Here is a 20,540-nt window from a genome sequence, read left to right on the forward strand (position 1 = left end):
CTTGTTAGACTGGCGAACTTTATAAAATCTACCTGCCTTTTTAGAGACTGAAGATTGACTATCAAGACCTTGTGGATCTCAAGATACAGCAGTCTGGGTGCATGTGTGGAGGGGCGTCATAGACTTTTGAAGAATGTCTGACCATTATATTCTGGGCAGAATACAACCCAAATAGCTATAGGATACTACAGCAGTGAGAATGATGAACACCAATTGAATAATGTCGTAAAGGGAATGTGGATGTATGAGTATGTATATATGTTTGAGTATACATGCATGTTAAAGAAGCCTGGGCAATGAAGCTGATATAGCTTGAGGTAATGGAAAAGTACAGTTGTGTGCCTACCATAAATGTAGATGTTCGAGTGTATTCACTGTTGCAGTCATTACAACTGGGTTATCCTGTTGGCAGGCTACCCGCAGTCGGCCTGAATTCCAAAGTCCTGGTCCGGTGTCGGTTGTTGTCGCCTCCTCCCTGACGTCCGTGCGGCAGGGGTATAAAAGATGCAGCAGACGCCATTTTCTTCAGTTTTTCTTGCCCCAGATGTCAGATGCCCCCAAAAGGGTAGGCTAATTTATGCCAATAAACATGCATGCAGTAAAGTAAAACTCTACCTTCATCTACAAGCAAATACACCACATAGGTTGTATAGAATAGAGAAGTACAGATTAGACTCAGCAAAGGAAAGGGGGATGGTGGGTGGGTAACCTGGACTGCAACAGTGAATACACTCGAACATCTACATTTATGGTAGGTACACAACTGTACTTTGTTCATCGTGTTTCACTGTTGCAGTCATTACAATTGGGTTGAATCCCAAAGCTATGGTTGGGCAGCTGGGGCTAAATAGGATAAGGAGAGGCAATGAGGCCCTGCAGAACTGCAGAGGCAAAGCCTGCTCTAGATTTAGAGTAGAGAGGTAAGTGATGGTGCTTTGTAAAAGTGTGCACTGAACTCCAAGTTGCAGCCTCTAAGATGTCTTTGGTTGGTACTCCTCTGAGGAAGGCTGAAGTGGCTGCTGCTCTGGTTGAATGTGGTCTAATGCCCTTAGGCACTGATTTGCCATGCTGTGAATAGCAGAAACGAATGCAGTGGCCTATCCATTTTGAAATAGTCTGCTTTGAGATAGCCCTTCCTTGTGATCCTGCAGCATATGCCACTAGAAGTTGTTCAGTTTTTCTGAAAGCTTTGGTTCTGTCCAAGTAGAAATGTAGCTGCCTGTGAATGTCCAAAGAATGCAGAAGTCTCTCACCCTTATTCTGTGGGTTTGGATAAAAAGTAGGCAAATGAATTGTTTGATTCAGGGCCACACTGGACACTACCTTAGGCATACATGTCGGGTTTGTCCTCAGAGAAACCCTGTCCTGATGGAAAATGATAAAGGGTTCCACAGCCATGAGTGCCTGTAACTCTGAGTCTCATCTTGCAGAGGTTATTGCTAGGAGCAAAGCTGTTTTCCAAGATAAGAATTTTATATCAGCTGTAGAGGATGGTTCAAAAGGAGGCAGTGTGAGTTTTTCCAAGACATAATTTAGGTCCCATGCAGGTATTGGTGCTCTCCTTGGGGGTCTTATGTTTTTGGCCCCTCTGAGGTACTGCCTTAGTAATGGATGAGAGAATAGAGGTGGTTCTGTATTGTAGTGAGCTGAAATATCACAGGCATGAATCTTAATAGAGGAAAAGGATGGGCCTTTGTCCAGCATCTCAGTCAAGTATTGTAAAATCTGAGGAATATTTGGTACAATTGTGTCAATTCCTTGTGCCTGGTTCCAAGCACAGACTCTCTTCCATTTTTCTGCATAAGATTTTCTGGTGCTAGGCCTCCTGGCCTCCAGAATAACATCCATCACTGCTTTAGACAGAGGCGTGTTTTGAATGGTTACATTATCCGCCATGCTGCCAGGTTTAAGGTCCTGAGTTGGCTGTGCAGGATCTGACTGTTTTGAGTCAGTAAGTGAGGAATGTGATGCAATGCCCAGGCTGGGCATTGAGACAAGCTCATTAGGATTGGGTACCAGTGCTGGAGGGGCCAGTCAGGGGCAATCAGTATAATTTTTGGCTTCTCTTGTCTGACCTTTAGGAGTACCTTGGGGAGGAGAGGCAGAGGGGGAAAGGCATACACTAAGTTTTTCCAGCTGAAAGATAGAGCGTCCATTTTCCATGTTAGCTTGTGATAAGTCCTTGTGCAGAATTTCTGTAGTTGGCAGTTGTGAGGCGAGGCAAAGAGGTCTATGTCCAGGCATCCCCATTTCCTTGTTATCATGCTGAAGACTTGTGGATCCAATTTCCACTCGTGGGGATCCATTAAGTTTCGTCTGCCAGAGAATTTATCCTTCCTGGCAGGTATTGTGCTTGCAGATGTACTTGGTAAGTCAATGCTGTGTCCCACAAAGTCATGGCTAGTCTGCAGAGGGGGTAGGAATGTGTGCCTCCCTGCTTGTTTATGTACCACATGACTGTAGTATTGTCCGTCTTTATCAATAGTTGTCCTGGATGAAGTAGATCCTTGAAGGCTGTCAGGGCATTTTGAACAGCTAGCATCTCTTTTTGATTGATATGTAGATGCATTTGGCTTGCAGACCATGTGCCCTGAATAAATCTTCCTGCCATATGGGCCCCCCAGGCATAATCTGATGCATCTGTTGTTAATGTCTGCCTGGCTGTGGGTAAAGTGAAAGGATGTCCCTTGTTGTTTCCATGCTGTGGCAATGTTGAGTCCAAACACTTTTTAGATACGATTGTAGTTTCCTCATATGCAGTCTTGCATATGGAATTAGCAGTATGCAGGATGCAATGAAGCCCAAAGCCTGCAGAATTTTTCTTGCAGATAACTGGGTCTTTGTTGCCAACATTTTGAAATAAGTAGTCAGTTGTCTTTGTTTGTCAGGCATGCGATAAGCCATCTGGGCAGTTGTATTTAAGCTTGCACCCAGGAATATTATCTCTTGTGAGGGTACTAGTTTTGATTTCTTTTTGTTTGCTGTGTACCCTAGGCATGTTAGTAATCCTTTTACAAAAGCCAGATGCTGTAATAGAATGTCTTTTGTTCTCTGCTTGAATAAGGCAATCGTCCAAGTAAGGATACATTTGTATTCCTCTTTGCCTGCAAAATGCAATTACTGGTGCCAGGCATTTTGTGAAGACCCTGGGCGCAGTAGATAAGCCAAAGGGCAGTGCAGAGAATTGGTAGTGCATTGAGCCAGCTATAAATCTGAGGTATCTTCTGCATGAAAGTCTGACTGTCATGCAGGTATGCCTCTTTTAGGTCTAAAGTTACAAGCCATGCCTTCTTGCCCAGCATGGATAGAAGCTGCTGCAGAGTCAACATTTTGAATTTCGGAATATCCAGAAATGTGTTTAGAATAGGCAGGTCCAGTACTGGTCTCCATGCATTGTCCTTTCTGGGCACCAAGAAGAGTCTTGAGTAAAATCCTAGTCCCTGCTCTTGCTTTGGCACTCGCTGAATGGCCCTCATGTTCATGAGGGCTGAAACTTGTTTTTGAGCCTCTGCCCATTGATTGTGTGGCAGGTCTGGCATTCCGTTTGCCCATGGCAGGGTGTGAAAATGGAACCTGTAGCCTTGAGAAACTATATTCAGGACCCATTTTTCCTGGGTGATCATGTGCCAATTTTGTGAAAAAAGTGCTAGTTTTCCCCCTAAAGGGACTGCCAAAAGGTAAGTGCTCGGTGCTGGCAGGGGAAAGTCATTGAGACTGTTTCCTGTATGGCTGTGATTTATCTTCTCCACTTTTGGAGGTAGAAGCACCCCATTGTTTAGACCTGTATGAGCCCTGGGGCTAGGATCTGCCTCTGGGCCGTCTGTATCTGCCTCTTTGTGGCCTGTCTGACACTGGAAAGAACCAATTCTTTGCAGGCCAGTTTCTGCTAAATCTGGGAGGTTGTACCTGTAAGAAATCCTTGACTGTTTGCATAGATTTAGCTTTGTCCTCCATTTTCTTCAATACCTTTTCTGCTTTAACACCAAACAAGGTATCATGCTGTAATGGAGCATCTAATAATTTTGCTTTAACATGATCAGGCAGATTCTGTTCCTTTAACCAAGCATGCCTCCTAATGACAGAACCCGTAACAGCGGCCTTGCAGGAGGCCTCCAGAGAATCAAAACCACATTGCAAAGTATGCTTTCCCACTTGTTCAGCTGCATGCAATAAATCCTGCATTTCTTTGTTTTCTGCACATTCAGAATTTGTCAACATTTTCTGTTTTAGTAGTGACATAAGATATTGTTGATATTTAAGCATATGAAATTGACAATTTAAGGCCCTTACAGCCAAAGTAGCAGAAGTGTAAATATTTTTCCCCATCTGTCCAGGGCCCTTGAATCCATATCAGAGGGAATAGGGTTTTTTGCAGTGGACGCCTTGACCCCTTTAGGACCCTGAGAAATAGTTTCTGGGTCAGCAGCAGGGTTTCTATAAAGAAATTTATGTGAATCAGGAACCCTGTAGTATCTGTCTGGCTTAACAGGAGCTGGTGGTAAAGAGTCAGGAGTGAGACTGGACTCTATAAATACATCATCTACAATGTCTAAAACAGGAGGAATAGCAAGGGGCCTCTGCTGAGGTAGTAAAATAAAATCTCTGAGCCTTTTCTTAGATTCTGAGTAATCTTGGCTTTCCAAATGAAAATGCTCCCTCATAGTATGCAGGGTCTCCCCAAAGGAATAATCTTCAGGAGGAGAGGCTGAAGGGATAGATTCTTCAGCATCAGAATCCTCATAAGGAGGAAGAGAGTATCCCTGTTCAGAAGAGGAATCAGAGGAAATGGAAACTTGATCTGAAGATTTATATTATGTCTCTTGCCTAGGTCTCTTATCAGGAGGGGGATGGGAACCCCTGATCAAAGTAATTAGGTCTTCGGCCATTTTAAGCATCTGTTTTTTAGGCATGGAGGCCTGTCCTGGTGAATGTTGTACTTGTTTCTTTGTCTTTAGAGGTGCTTTAGTCTTTGCCTTTGAAGCTGAAGTTGTTTTTACATATAACTGTTTAGGCCTGAAAACACCCTCAGAAGCCGATGCCTGCTCAGTGGCTCCGGACCCATCTGAGGGAATAGTTTCCGAGGGTCCAATACCTTGAGTATCCATGGCCTAGTCGGCTCCACGTGGGAGTCGGAAGCAGATAGCGGGCGTCAGGGGCTGCGAAAGCGCCTCACTGAGAACCGGCGACTGGCTTAGCTGAAGCCTCTTCGTCGGTTTTGGACCGCGGATGCCTGTCCTTTTCTTTGCACTTATTATAAATTCCGGTAGTCGGCTGTTCCAATGGCATTATATAATTAAATCCTCTGCCAAAATAATGAAATGCAAAATCGTACCGACGCTTAATAATGCGTTGGTTAAATCTAGCACAAAACCGACAACTAGCAACGTTGTGGTCAGGGCCTAGGCAAGGAATACAGAAAGAATGAAAATCCTTATGAGGTATTTGCTTCCCACAAGAAATACAATTATTAACTTTTTCTGACATCGGTCTGGAGCAAGAAAAAAGTTTCCCCAATGGGGTACTTAGCTTTAATGAAGACTTTGGATCTGAAATTCAAACGTGAAAATCTCAGGAGTCTGCCGACCGGCACTTGCGAACTGCTTTTGCTTCGGGCACCGCGCGGCAAGAAAGACTGAAGAAAATGGCATCGGCTGCATCTTTTATACCCCTGCCGCACTGACGTCAGGGAGGAGGCGACAGCAACCAACGCCGGTCCAGGACTTTAGAATTCAGGCCAACTGTGGGTAGCCTGCCAGCAGGATAACCCAATTGTAATGACTGCAACAGTGAAACACTATGAACATGTGCAGGAAATGGATAGCAGGATGCTGACGATAGGGCAAAGTAATGAGGATTACCGGGAAGCCAAAATAACCTCAACTACACACAGGTGCAAAGACAACAGATTATGGTGGTTTGGTCACACTAGCAGGAAAGTACAAGATGATTTAGTAAAGCAGATTTGGGAAAGACAGGAAGAAGGTAAGAGGAAACAAAAGTTCAACCAACAGATGGATGAAACAACAACCCTGCAACAGTTGGGCATAAACAGGTAGGCAAGTGGCACTGAATTGACAGAAGTTAAGAATCAGAAACAAAATGTTTTTCTTTTCCTGAGAAATAAGTTTGCTGAAAATACTGGATTATGATGTTTATCATGCTTTACAGTCTGGAAAAAGGCACTACCACTTATGTAGAAAGGGCTAAAAGGTGCCGCCAATGGCTCCTTTTTTTCCTCTGTTAGGAACCCACTTGGAGGTTGGAGGAAACAACAGGTCAAGCATGGGCAGATAACTCACTGGAATGACGAGTAGGCATTTGAGGAATGATAGATACAAGAAGAATGAAAGGCAAGGTGTTATGATTATATGGATAGTAACAAACAGAGTAAAATGAAATGTGTAAATAAAGTAAGCATCTGAATGAACTGCAGATAGAGAAGTTAGGAGACACTGGTAACTTATTACTGAGAAGGTGATGAGTAGCAACACAAAAATGATAAAAGGGAGAAGCATTCTTCTTTTTTTTTTTTATACTCTAAAAATTTCTTTATTGATTTCCAAATGTAACATTAGTTATAAATACAATTGTCTAAAGTAATATGTTTTAAGAAACTATATACAGTATTTACAACTGGCCTGAATAAATGAAAGAAAAAACAATTTGAGAAAATATTTAAATTACACATTAAGAATCTATGTCCATATTGAATGTTTCAAAAAGAGAGAAAATTTTCTCCCAAGGATTATTGATCCATGTTTTAGGGGTGATCAATTTCTTGACTTTAATTTCCAGTAGTGTCGTTTCTTTCATTAGTCTCAAGAATTCGTCGAAGATGGGTTCAGAGGATGACTTCCATTTTCTTGTGATACATTTCCTAGCTGCTGCAAGTATAGTCCAAAGAAGATATAAATCTTTTTTATTAATATCTGACTTATCATTGACATTCAAAAAAATAAAACCTTAGTACAATGGAGTCTGTAAAAATAGCTTGAAGAAATTTACTGATTTCTTCCCAATATTTTTTAATGTTTATACAATCACATAAAATATGAAACCAGTCTGCTTCCCATTTGAATGGACATCTCTAACAAATAACATCATTGGGTGAATTTATTTTGGCTAATTTGTTGGGTGTGAGAAATGCTCTGTGCAGAAATTTCCACGTGAACATTTTCCATATTTGTAGTTTGGAAGTTAATTTAATAGAGTACATTAGATTAATTTTACTTTCACTTGAAAGATTTATGGAATGATCTCTTGTAATGAATTTCCAATAATTTTGATTGGGTTTAACTTTACAGTTCATTAAGACTTTGTATATTTTTGATGTTTGGTTTGTCCAACTTTAATTATTATATATGACTTCATGCATATAATTTATGAGTTTAGGCTTGGTACTAAAAGATGAATTGTTAATTATTCTACATAGATCTTGTGCATATAATATACTTTGTAGAACCAGCCAATCTGTACTTGAGATATTGTATATATTTATTATTTGTTGACTAATACTGTTCGATTCTTTATACAATGTTGCCAACATGTAAAATCTTTACACTTCCCAATAAGTAAGGGTGTTTTTGTGAATCTTGTTAAATTATTTTTTTGAGGAACTGAAAGGTGTTAGTAACTTTATCCATAATTTTATATCTGTATTTGTGTTAATGAATCTTCTGAATTAATTATAGATGTAATTTATGTAATTTAGATTCCTAGGTTTTGTTACATTGTATTGAACGTTGACACATATGCCAAAGTTTATTATTTTGATCATTTAGCATGAGATTTTTTAATTTTTCATTTAAGAAAATAACAGTATGTAGAGTTTTCCAGGAAGAGAAATTTGGATCTAGCCAATTTATGATTTTTCTAAAGATAAAAGATGTAATACACGTCTCTATCTGGAAAGTGAATTCCTCCTAATTCCCAAGGCCTAATGTGATGTGAGAAAGCTATCCTGTTCCTTTTTGGAAACCAGAGAAAATGTAAGAGGATTTTATTTATCTCTTTTAAAAACATTTTATTTGGTATCATGGGAATAGCTTGTTCTATGTAATTTGTTTTTGGAAGAAGTATCATTTTCATTAATTGTAATCTATCTTCAAATTTCAGAAACATTTTGTTCCATTTTACTGTTTGTTCTTTTATATTATTTACAACATTATTATAATTTTTAGTTGAGGATGATTCCATATTTTCACACAGAGTTATTCAGAAGTAATTTATAGTGGACACCTGCTTACCAATTATATGATTTGTATGTAATAGACAGTCAATAACATATAATTAGACTTTGTTTTGTTAAAGCGAAGACCTGAAAAAAAGATAACAAATTTTCCACTAGCTCATCTAATTCTTGTAAACATTCTTCCTTAACAGATAGGGTGAGTAGAACATCATGAGCGAATAACAATTTTGGAGTTAAGTTGGCCATATATATTAATGCCTTTTATTTTAGGGTCGCCATGTACTGAGGATGCAAATAATTCTATAGCCAGTGCAAATAAAATTGAAGCATTGGGCAACCTTGTTTTGTACCCTTAGTTATCTCAATGGCTTCTGAGGTAAATGGCCCAAGTTTTACATAGGCAAGATTATTTTTATAAATATTTTTTATCAATGTAATGAAGTGGAGGAAAAATTCATAAAGTTGCAGGGCTTTGAAAAGATATTCCCATTTTAGTGCATCAAAGGCTGTTTCTATGTCTAGTGTAAATATAAGGGCTTCTTGATTATCTCTCTTTAAAAAGTCTATCAATGTTAAGATTCTTTGAATGTTATCATGGGTGTTGTCTGTTGTATATGAATCCTGTTTGATCTTCATTTATGATTTTAATTCTGTTCACCAAAATAGACAAAGCTTTTAAAATCGTTAAGTAATGAGATTCGTCAGTAGGAATTACATTTAGGATTCTTGTTTTCCTTTAAGATGAGTGTAATCAAGGACTATTGCCATGAAGGAGGTGTTATATTTTGTGCATGTATTTCATTTAATGCTTTATGAAAGATGGATATTGCTGATGTTGGGAATATTTTATATAAATTCAATTATTATTCCATCAATTGCTTTTACTTTCCTTGATTTTTTTCAATAATTTCTTTGAGAAATTTGTTTTTGAATATCTATTTTTTAATTTTTCCGGAAGTGCTTTTATTTTGGGAAAATTTAGATCTGAATCCAAGAAGCTGAGATATGATTTATCATGTCTATAGTGTTCAGTATAGTGATATTTGAAAGCATCAAGAATATCACTTATATCGGATACTATTTTTTTCCTTCATGAATAACATTTGTGATATTACTTTCAATAGTTTGTCTTCTAATTCTCATTGCTAGATTATGCATGTGTTTGGGTGAGATAGAGTATGAAATAAGTTAACATTTTTCTACTGCTAGGTCAGTTTTCTGTGTTAGAATTTCACTGTACTTTTTATTTAGTTCCTCAGTTGCTTTTTTATTGGTGGATGAGTTTCCTGAGTCATTGTTATTGATTTCTATTATTTGCTTTTGTATATTATGTAGTTCTGATTCCCATTCATTTGTTTTATTTTTGAACCATGTAAGGACTTCCCCATTTAAGTATGCCTTCAAAGTGTCCCATAAGATTACTATACTTGTTTCTTCAGTGTAATTTGTTTCTAAGAAAAATTGTATTTCTGAGGCTAACCAAGGTTTGAATTGCTTTATTTTTGTAACATAAGCCAATATTCTTGTCAAATAAGTTAATCTTTTATAGTCTGCTTGTAGTTTAAGAATTAATGAGTTGTGATCTGAAAAGGGGCATGGAATTATGGAGAAGTTGATTATTTTTGTACTTAAATCCTGAGATATGTAAATTTTATTTGTCCTTGTTTGGGTTCCAAATCTATGATCTTGGTGAGAAAATAATAATGAGTTCTCTTCTTTATATCTGTATGAATCGATTACGTTTATACTTTCACTCCATTTTTTAAGAGCTTTCCCTATGGAATTAAGGCAAACACTCCTTTTGTTAGTGGTCTCCGAATTATCCAGAATACAGTTAAAATCTCCTCCTATTATCAGACTGCCCTTATATACTTTGGTGATAAGATCTACATGCTTTTTAACTGTCCCTATGCCGGTAAACTAATATATATTTACCAGTGTCCAGATTCGGTTACTGAATTTCAGTATTACAATTGCTCTAAGTCCTTCTTTGTACTCAAAGGAGAAGCATTCTGGGGAATGTTAAGTGGCGTATACAATACACGCTACTTCATGGCAATACATCAGGTAAATTTTCCCTATGTTGCTGGTTGAAGGCATGCAAGGAATGTAGGAATGAAGCATTGTGAATGACAATGGATAAGTTAATGGTAGCAAACAGCTGATTAGATATGAGTACTTAATAATAATACAAGGGTGCCTTATTCAAATAATGGTACTCAAAATGCAGACTGCCAACACGCCAAAAAAAAAAAAGAAAAAAAAAGGGACATAGAGAGAGAATGAAAATGCATAAGTAGAGAGAATCTTGAACACTGTTCTCCTTTACACTGTTTGTTGCAGGGGGGCAAGCGCCCCATAACCTGCAAACATACATATATATTAACTCAAAGATAGCTATAAAATAGGAATTATTCTGAGAACTGGCTGTATCAGACATGTATACTTAAGTCCATTTTTTATGTCAGCCATTCAGACTCTGTTTTGGGACTTGGCTCCAGTGTGTCCCGACATTTCAAATGGTTACCAGATACAAGTTAGGGTGGAAAACAGGTTGGAATTTTGTAAATGAGATCTTTATCCTGGGAATAATACTGAATACTACTGGAACATTAAGAAAGCTGTTACACAACTTAAAATTATGGAAGGTTAGTTATGCTAAAACTATAAAAGTACAAATGCATTTGTATTTTTGTTCTGCTGTTTGCATGGACGGCGCAGTGGTGCAGAGGTAGCGTTGTCACTTCACAGCAAGAGGTTCTCTGGTTTGATTCTCAGCTGGGGTGCCTTCTGTGTGGAGTCTACATGTCCTCCCTGCGTTCATGTGGGTTTCCTCTGGGTACTCCGGTTTCCTCCCACATTACAAAGACATGTGTCTGGAGTGTTTCTCCCCGGGCCTCTGCTGAAAATTGGCTTTGTTCCAAGTTGGACTTTCCCGGTTAACAAATGTTAAATAAAAAATAAATTACAGCAATATATTAGCTATTAAAAAATGGACCTCATGTCGTTACGAGTTAACTGTTATTTAGATGCGGCAAAGCAGATTGCTTAAATCAGTAAGCACACTGGCAGATGAGGGTTAACATCTGAATGCATTCACACTGGTGTGTGTGTGGTGGGGATGCATCTGTGTTGCGCATGGAACTAGCATCACACTGAAGTCAGCCATGATTACATCTCACATAGGTTCACAGACGAGTACTAGTCAATCAATCTGCAAACTATTTCAAGCCTAGCCAAAAATCTCTACTCAAAATTTCCCTCAAGCTTCAAGGAGGGCATGAGATGATATTCTGACAGGGAATTTCAGGCTTCCCTTCCAATTGTCTTTGTTCACCTTGAAGGTGGCAAGAGTGCTACTCTGCATGACACATAACTGACATTTGCTCCAGAGGTAAGGGATACGCTATGATATTAATCTATCACACCATGTTCTATTCATCTACTGATGAAGGTTTAGTTCCTTTAACAGATAGTTGATGTACCACTAGTTCTGCAAAGAGACAGGAGATCAAATAGGGTTTGATCTTTCATGGCACGAAAGGCTAGACATACATCTCCACAGAGGAGTCTGTAAAAGACGGAGTACAGAGAAAGGGCTGCCAGTCTGTCCTGATAACTAAGATTTTTGGGGGCAATGATCTTTTAAGTTATAAATCTCTGAGGTATCTCAAGCGTGAGATATGTTCAGATAAATACATGCCAAAACGTGCATTATATTCAATAATGGATCTGATAAGAAATGAGAAAATGGGAATTAAGACTTCTTTGTAACAACTGGAGATATTCTTAGAAATTAGATGGCCTGATAAAATACTTTTTAAACTACTGTGGAGACATGATGGCCAAATGATAACTAATTATCTACAAGAGTACCCACATCCCCGTCTGATTGGAAGGATGCATAGCCTGTATGGTAAGTGAAACTGCTTTATTTACCAAAATGAACTATATTTTTTTACGTTTAATTTGAAACCATTGTCCTTACACCAATTGCTAACACAGTCTAACCCATGTTGGAGCAATTGTGAGCCATGTGAAGATCAAATAACACCTAATTTACAGTCATCTGCAAACTTAGTTCACCACAGGCTAGAACTGCTGGCCTGAAGGTCTCAGAAACATATGCCAAATAGGAGAGAGCCCAAAACAGCGCCCTGTAGTACACCACTGGTAACTTTTGGCACCTGCTACTTTAAACATATGGGTTCTGTCAGATAACCAGTTACCTATCCATCATACAATATAAGGATTTATATTCAGATTTATAAGTCTCTCAATGACGCCTGCGTGGGGAACAGTGTCAAAGGTCTTGGCCAGGTCTAGATATGCTGTATGCATGGCATAACCACTATCCACTGCTTCAGTTACTTTTTAAAAGGAATTATTGAGATTAAAGAGGCAGAACCTTCCTTTGATAAAGCCAAATTGAATGAGCCTCCATGCCTGTTTCTCAAAGTCCAACCAAGAATCAAAAGTCTGACATCAAAGATCCTGGCATAAACTTACATAACAAGCTGTTTCTCAACTAGGAATGACCAATCCTGAAACATTTTACATACAGACTAGTACCATACCTCTCAACCTCTTAGATCAAGAAATCTGGATAAAGCCATAAATAAAAGTGGGACAAAGGCCAAAAAATAGGGAAGATTTTTAAATACTGCTCTTACAAACTTAGAAAGTTGATAGAATAACAGGTTTTACATTAACATGAAATTTCTGAAGGGTATGAAGTCAGTAACTCGAATGTCTATCATTATTTTCTAACTTCAATCTTGAATGATTTGTTACTAATTTGCTAGAAAACCCCAATTTTATGAAAAACAGACTAAAAAAATAAGACAAAAATCTCGAGCTTCTGTGAAGATCTATACAGTTGAGAGGTATGATTAAAAGCTCAGTTTCAGAAGTCACTGCAACTGATTTCTAGACAACATCAAGCAAAGAAGTCATGAATCCCCATTTACTAATTCTGAAAGTACTGCAAACTGACTTTGATTATACTGGTATCGATACTTGCCAACATAGAACATTGGTATTAAATGAATATAGCTGCATACCTGATTATTTTGCCGGCTGGGACCAAGCAGGAAGCAAATCATTCTACGAAATGCACCATGTCTAAGGAGGAGTTGACAGGAACCAAAACCCTGCAGTGAACAAAGCAGTATGGCATGAAACTTAAACATACCGTTTATATAAAATTAAAAAACATGACACCATTTATCACACACTAGTTTTCAAAAAGTTTCTCAGATCATATCAAATGTTGCGTGCATCAACTGTATACTGGGAAAAAGGATTCCCATTTTCAGATAAGACAACTGGAAGTGCAAGTCATAATCCACAAGCAAAACAATGTTAAACATCTGTGATTGCCACAATAAGGAAGGAAAGGCAAAGGGTAACAAATATGACAAGTTATGAATCAGTGACAAAATACTAAACTAAAACAGTACATGTCTACCATAACTCCAGATCTTTCATGAACTGGAAAACTAAAGGATTTTTACCTAGGCACTATTCCCTTAGCCAGAGGGGTCTCTCAGCAAATTCAAAGCTCTCTCTATTAGAGTGTAGTATTCCCTTTGTGAACAAAACAGTACATTCAATGCCTAAAATGAACAGTAAACCTACCCCTGCAGTTCTTTTCCACCACGTGGTAGGGTGCAAGTCTGACTATGTAGTTTGTGACATATGCAATATTTTCAGGTGGAGTCTCACAAGAATTCAACAACTTAGTAGGAATATTCCAGTTTTCATTTTTAAGTCTGTTACTGGATTTATGTTCTAATGCGGTGGTGGTGCTGCGGTAGCATTGTCGCCTCACAGTAAGACGCTGTCTGGTTTGATTCTCAGCTACAGCGTCTTCTGCTTGGAGACTTGCGTGAATGGGCGTACCTTTGTTGAAGGTTGTGCGTCAGGGCTGGCAACTCGGCACATAAAAATCAACTGCCAATCATTAGCAGACTGGAGGTCTGCTGTGGCGACCCCTAATCGGGAAAAGCCGAAAGACACAAGACTGGATTTATGTTCTAATGATAGTGATTAATTCACCATGTCAACCAGTTTTTTTTTCAAAACTGCAGATGTGGAAGCCAATGCTGGTGATGCAGAAGGATAAAGCCCTCACTATGACCCAGCTGTCAAGATTAGACACCTGAAAGAGCTGGCAGAGGAGGATAGGTGTGCTCATCCTGAGAAGAAAGTGTGGGTACAGCTGCCAGTTTACTACCACGATCCCACGGAGGAGGGATGGCAATGCAAATGTGTGGCCTGGTGGTAGCCTTCAACATAGGAGTGTACAGATAGGGAAGACACTGTCAGACGTCATGGTGACAAAGAGCAGATGTCCTTCCACTCAGTGACAGGGTTTGGCCACTACAAGTACCCTCATTGCTGGGATGCTGACAAAAGCAAAAAGCACCCTCATAGCTGCCTGACAGATGGCTATATATAGCAGCCTTGACTGTGTTGCTCTGAAATACCCCTTCAAATCAGGTAATCCCAATTCGCCCTGTTCTACTGGGAGAATAAACTTGTCCCACTTGACTCTTGCTGTCTTCCCCTCCCAGATAAAATCCTTCAACTCTTTATTAATTACTATCCAAAACTTCTTCGCTGGTAGATAAAAATATGCCTGATCTGTACACAAGTCTAAAGGGACTAAACATTTTAACTGCTTGCATCTCACCATCAATATCCATATAACAGAGCTTCCATTGTCTCAATTTTTGTATTATCTTTTGTTTGGTCTCTTCTCACATATCCTTAGCTGCCACATCAGTATCATTTTTAATCCATACTCCTAAATACTTCATTTTATTGCATCCCCATAAGTATGGTTATTGCTGAACCAATTTGTATGTGGGTACATAACTTACCGCTATTGCTTTTCTTTTGTCTTCATTAATTTTGTATCCTAAAAAAGGTTTAAAATGGTCTCAATATGTTCCACAGCACTGTAATGTCCCTTTGTGGTTTTGTCAGGTATAAAATAATGTCATCTGCAAATACAGCCAGCTTCTCTTGGCTACCATACCAACTATATTCTTGGATTTCTGAGTTCCTTATTTTCTTTGTCAGTGGTGCTAAATATAATGCAAAAAGCAAAGGGGAGAGAGGACACCCCTGCACAGCTCCTCTGCTCAAGCAGAGATCATCAGAGAGGACTCCACCCACTTTAATTTTTGCCTCTGATCCCTCATATATCTCCTAATCAACCTTATAATTTTTCAGGAAATGTAAATGCTTCCATTGTTCTGCTCATAAAGTCCCAGCTCACTCTGTCAAATGCTTTTTCTGCATCAAGACCTACCAACAACAGTGGTATTTTCTTACATTCGGCTTCCCTCTGGATCATCACTCTTTTGTTAATGTTCTCAAATGTTTGTCTCCCCTCAACAAAACCACATTGATCCATATCTATCAATTTGGCATCACTTTTGCTTTGAGGGTGCCTTTGTAAGAAATGTAATCACAGTATACTTTATTTAGTAACAATATATCTTACTAGAGGTCAGAGTTCATGCTAGCATATGTAAAAAGAAAAGGAATACAAGGAGAAGGATTCTTTATCTCCTAGTAAGAAACAGTCACAATCCATCCTTAAAATACAGGATGGACAAAAAAGGTAAAAACATGGCTCCAAGGAATGAGGCAGGTCCCTATCACTGGTTCTTCAATGGACAGGTGACAAAAGTCCTAAAAAGCTTCTCAATGAAGGAGTTTATAGGGCTGTATGCAACTTACTAGTTAATAATGCAGGCTACATAATCCCACATTTCAGAGAATTGTCCTTGACTGCAGAGAAAGCCTCATTGTCTACACATTTAGTTGCCTTACGCCGCCCATCAACCCTGTTGAGCTTTTTAGACAAACACATCACATCAGTCAAAGCCACTGTTCATTGATTTGATGAGAGCACCACTAAGAAATTAGTGGTAAATTCTTCCACAATAAATAAATTAATTAAACAAATAAATAATAATAATTCAATTTTTTTTCAACAAATGTATCCAGTCAAACTGATGATACCTAGCAGTAAGAGCTTTACCACCATTCTTGTCATTCTGGAACCTCAGTCTGTCTCTAGGTAGAATCATCTGACTTTAAACAAAAGACTATCACTTTGCAGGTTTCAGTGACTGCACCAAACTGTACGGTTAATATCTGGTACTCAACAGAGCATTTGCTAATCATCCTTTCTAAAAAAAAAAAAAGAGGAGAAATGTGATGGGAATGAGTCAAATATGGTCTGAGAACATCTTTAAGGAAATGGAATCAGAAATCTTCCACAAGATCAAGATGTCTTCTGATAAATCTCCTATTCTTCTGGGTCCAGCAAAATAGGTATGCCCTTGAATCTCAAAGATCCCTCCTTTGGAGAGTTATTTTAGAAACTTAGCCTGCCCTGCTTATGGACTCTCAAGAATTAAAGTGGAGTTGATGGAATATTTAGTCCTGTAGAAACACATTAAAAGGTTATGCCTCCTTCCTTGCCCATTATCCATTCCAATATCAAGTCAACACAGAGGATTTCTGATGAATTGCAGACCAATGCCCACTAAATGGATGCTAAATATCCATCAAGACTGGGTCAGTTTTACTAGACTAGCACCCACTGGTAACAACACAGTGACACTGACTGCACTAGTATTACAAGAGAGACACCTAAACACCTTTGATTTCTCCTTGAATAAAAAGCCCAAATACTTGGACCAGTGGTGAAAGATTTGTGCAGCCCCAACTGCTGGTTCTATGCATTACAACTTACATGTGGACTGGAACCCATAAGAAGGGCAACTTCAAACTAAACAGCCAGAAACTAAGTCTCCCTGACTCTGACATGAATGCTAATCCCAGTGACATGTTGACTATACAGAAACCCAAAAAACAGTCACTCAGTCCATGAAAAACTGTATAGACAGGTGGTGATGACTACTGCATCTGGGATGATGCTCAGCAGATACGCTTGGCTTTGTGTTTAAACTCTATTCTGAATGCTCACACAATCCGCTCTTATTTGTACATCAGACATATCAATGTCAACTTCAAGATTACCTCATGCTACTAAATTTTTTTTTTGTGCTCTGATAACCGGGAAAGTCAGATTGAGCCAATGGCCCATTTTCAAGGGAAGCCCTGGGAGAAAAGCTCCACAACAGATTCAAAAATATTTAAACAGTAGTTGTTGAGTAATTATATAAGAAGGGGAGAAAGCCTATCAACAGATTAAATATTTTACAATAATTTGGGGAGAAAGGTTCAACAAAAACACAGACAAAAACATTTTATAGTTGCTAAGTAATTATATTCAAGGTGAGAAAATCCTCAACGGATAAAACAAAGACTGAAATAAACTGTAATCTGGAATATAATATATACTGCAAGTAGCAAGACCCTGCAGAAGTGGACAGCTTATGTCAAGTAAATTAATGCATAGCTATTCAAAATATTGGACTATATTTGTAATAATATATGGAGGTGAGAAATAAAAATAATCTGCTGCTAATAGACAGGGGAACAGAAAGAGATGAGGAGGAGTAATAAGCCGAAGGGAAGATTAAGGAGATGGAGAGAGAGAGTTGACTATTACTAGAAAGATAAGAATGTTACGGAAGGACACGAGAGAAGAAAATAAATAGTTGTGTCATATGAAGAGGTAGAAGAGCATACATTAGTAGTATGGTGCTATTAAGGTGAGACCTTCTTCTAATGTTAGGCCATTACTACCTGCTAGGATACGGAGGAATTCATGAATTCAAAGTGAGAAAGGCATACTTACAGTGAGTAGGTGGTCATGCATCTCTTTTGAGGGTTGTGCAGGTCCAGGAGACAGATTTTTTTTTTTTTAAGATTCGTCTTGAAATTGGAAAGGTTGTCTAATGGGAGAGAGCTCCAGGATTAGGCTATACATAGTTGGAATAGACAGATGCGGTTTGTAGGTAGTGAGGAGCATTTTGTGTTCAGAGTGAAGTGGCCTAGTGGGAGTGTATGTATGAAATAAGTCTAGTAGGCTTTTGCTTTGCTCTGGTTTGTATATTAATTTGAGGACTTGAGAAGTTGGGAGTGAATGAGTTATTGGGGTAATTTAAGGTAATCATACTGTTTTAGGGCTAAGCAGTGACGGGTTCTGTTTGATGAGCTAGTGGCAAATTTGCTGTTTCACTGAAGCACTGGTTTAGTTTAGCTTGGATGGAAGCCTGAAGGTTAAGCAGAAATGGGGATCCATATAAAGTGGAGAACAGGAGTGTAGAGGCCAGAAGTTTCTTGGGTGAATCAGTTAAGCAATTTTTATTTGTGATTTCCTAATTTTCAGTGTTTTTTTTTAAATAACCTCTTGCATATCTAAGTCAAATTTCAGGTTATCAACTGTCATGCCTAGTATCTTGGTATGGGGATGACTCTACAGGGAAGTTGCAACGCTGTCATTGGGAAATCACGATTGAAATTTATATAAAAATGGTAGCTGCACACCCTAAAAAGGGTACAAGAAAATAAACATGTCTAAAGCCTGTAGAACACGTAAGTCACAGGGTAGTATCAGCTACAGCCATAGGTTCTTAAACAAGACTCACCTTTGAATAAGGTTCACTCTTTTTCCAACTAAAAACTTCTGCAGATATTTTGCAGTCTTCCCAACAATATTTTGATGGATCCAAAAGTAATCAAGGGATGATTTGCTAGACAAATTCAAACCCAAAAAGGTACAACTCTTATCCTGAAGTGGTAGGCCATACAACTTGGGAAGCATGTACATAGCACAAAACTTTAAACCTGTCCTTCTTTTACACCCTTCACTTAGAATATGACCATTACACACCTCATCTGTCTGAAGGTCCCCTCAACCTTATAGACAAAAAACATGAAGCTCACACTGTCTTGGGCATGGGTATTAACTTCAGATTATTCCCTGTTCCCAAGAAAACTGCAGTTGTAAAACCAAACAATGTTGGACTCGAGAGTCCTGAACAGCTTCACACTGTTCAAAATGAGTTAAAATCCCACTAATAAAAGTATCTGCTTCCTCTTTTGGAGAAAGGAAATTGGTTTTGCACTATCAAGTTGAAAGATATTTTCACAGTCCCAAACACTTTGCTCAAAGGTTTTTACTGACAATTCAAGCAACTGCATTCTTCTCATACATTAGGTCCTCTCTCTTAGCAGATGACTCATACTATGCGTGAAGTGCACTGTGATTTACATTTACAGCAGCATTTCCATTTGCAGTCTGAGGACCCATGCTTCCTGTATCTGGACTGGGTCCTTATAACCACACATGACAACATTTACAGACAGCGTGCCATTATTCAGAGACAATTCTCAGACAATTACAAATACAGTTTGTTTTGGCAATTTCACCAAAGTCCTAAAGAAAGCATGACTGTTTAGAACAGCAGCCCAAACAATAATGCTTGACAAATGCATAAACTGAAGACTAAAGTGACATGGTAGAAATGTCTGTAACTAACATGTTTCTGTATCAAGCACTAGGAAGAAATCACACCCTTGATGGAACAGCCTTTGACCAGAACACATTATAATGGGTTGTAATCTACCAAAAAGGAAAATACAATACAGTTAGCAGTCCTTTTGAAGACAGTTTGCTTAGCCATTGTAAGCTCTTTCTCCTGTACAGCCATGGAGATGACCAGCTGTCTTCCAAAGTTCGTTGTTTTTTAATGAAAGACCTGAACAAATGAATACCCAAAGGACTTCTTTTCCTTTGAATTTCTGTAATGAAAGAACATAGAATAAACAAACTGGTTTAAGGACATTTCTGAAACCATTTTCAGTGGAAAACATGAGCTGCTCTTAAGGGACTCCAACCCTTCTGAAAGATCAGAAAATGCTTCCTATAATAAAGATTGGCAACTCCAAATTCCTTTATGCAGAAATGATGGCTATCAAGAAAAAGACCTTGTAAGAATTTAACTTTGGTGCTACTAAACAAACAGTGTCAGTCAGCTGACAGAAAAGCTTGTCAATTATGAAATTCATGTGTCAGTGAGGACAGAAGTTCTTCAGTTGTGGGTAGAGCGAGTTATTTTATGGTACTGCCTTACCACCCAGTGTTTGGCCAAGGATACTGTTCTTCCCAAGGTCATAATTTATTTATTTACTTAGTGGTATTTGTTTACCAGGAAAGTCCAAATGAACAGTGCCATTTTCTAGTGGAGACCCAGGGAGAAAAAAGTTATGTACTCACCATAGCATTCCATCTGTGTTGCCCATTTTTACTCCCCCTCAACTGATGGAACTGATGGGTTTGGATCCAACTCGACCATTGCTAAAGCTCATGGAAACCAAAAACTCTTGAGCTTCTCCCTTAGCCACAATGCAC

At 38.6% G+C, this 20,540-nt stretch overlaps 1 protein-coding gene across 1 annotated transcript in view; it reads right to left on the reverse strand.

Annotated features, from left to right (window-relative positions):
• The window catches only part of USP24 (ubiquitin specific peptidase 24), a 4,679,666-nt gene that overhangs the window by 579,709 nt on the left and 4,079,417 nt on the right, over positions 1-20,540 (reverse strand). The window contains exon 57 of the mRNA XM_044085508.1: positions 13,255-13,344. Within this exon, the coding sequence (XP_043941443.1) occupies positions 13,255-13,344 (90 nt within the window). The remainder of the gene's footprint in view (positions 1-13,254; positions 13,345-20,540) is intronic.

Source organism: Protopterus annectens, chromosome 10.part0 (assembly GCF_019279795.1).
Source record: "Protopterus annectens isolate FY-2018-M chromosome 10.part0, PAN1.0, whole genome shotgun sequence".
NCBI classification, from domain to species: Eukaryota; Metazoa; Chordata; order Ceratodontiformes; family Protopteridae; genus Protopterus; species Protopterus annectens.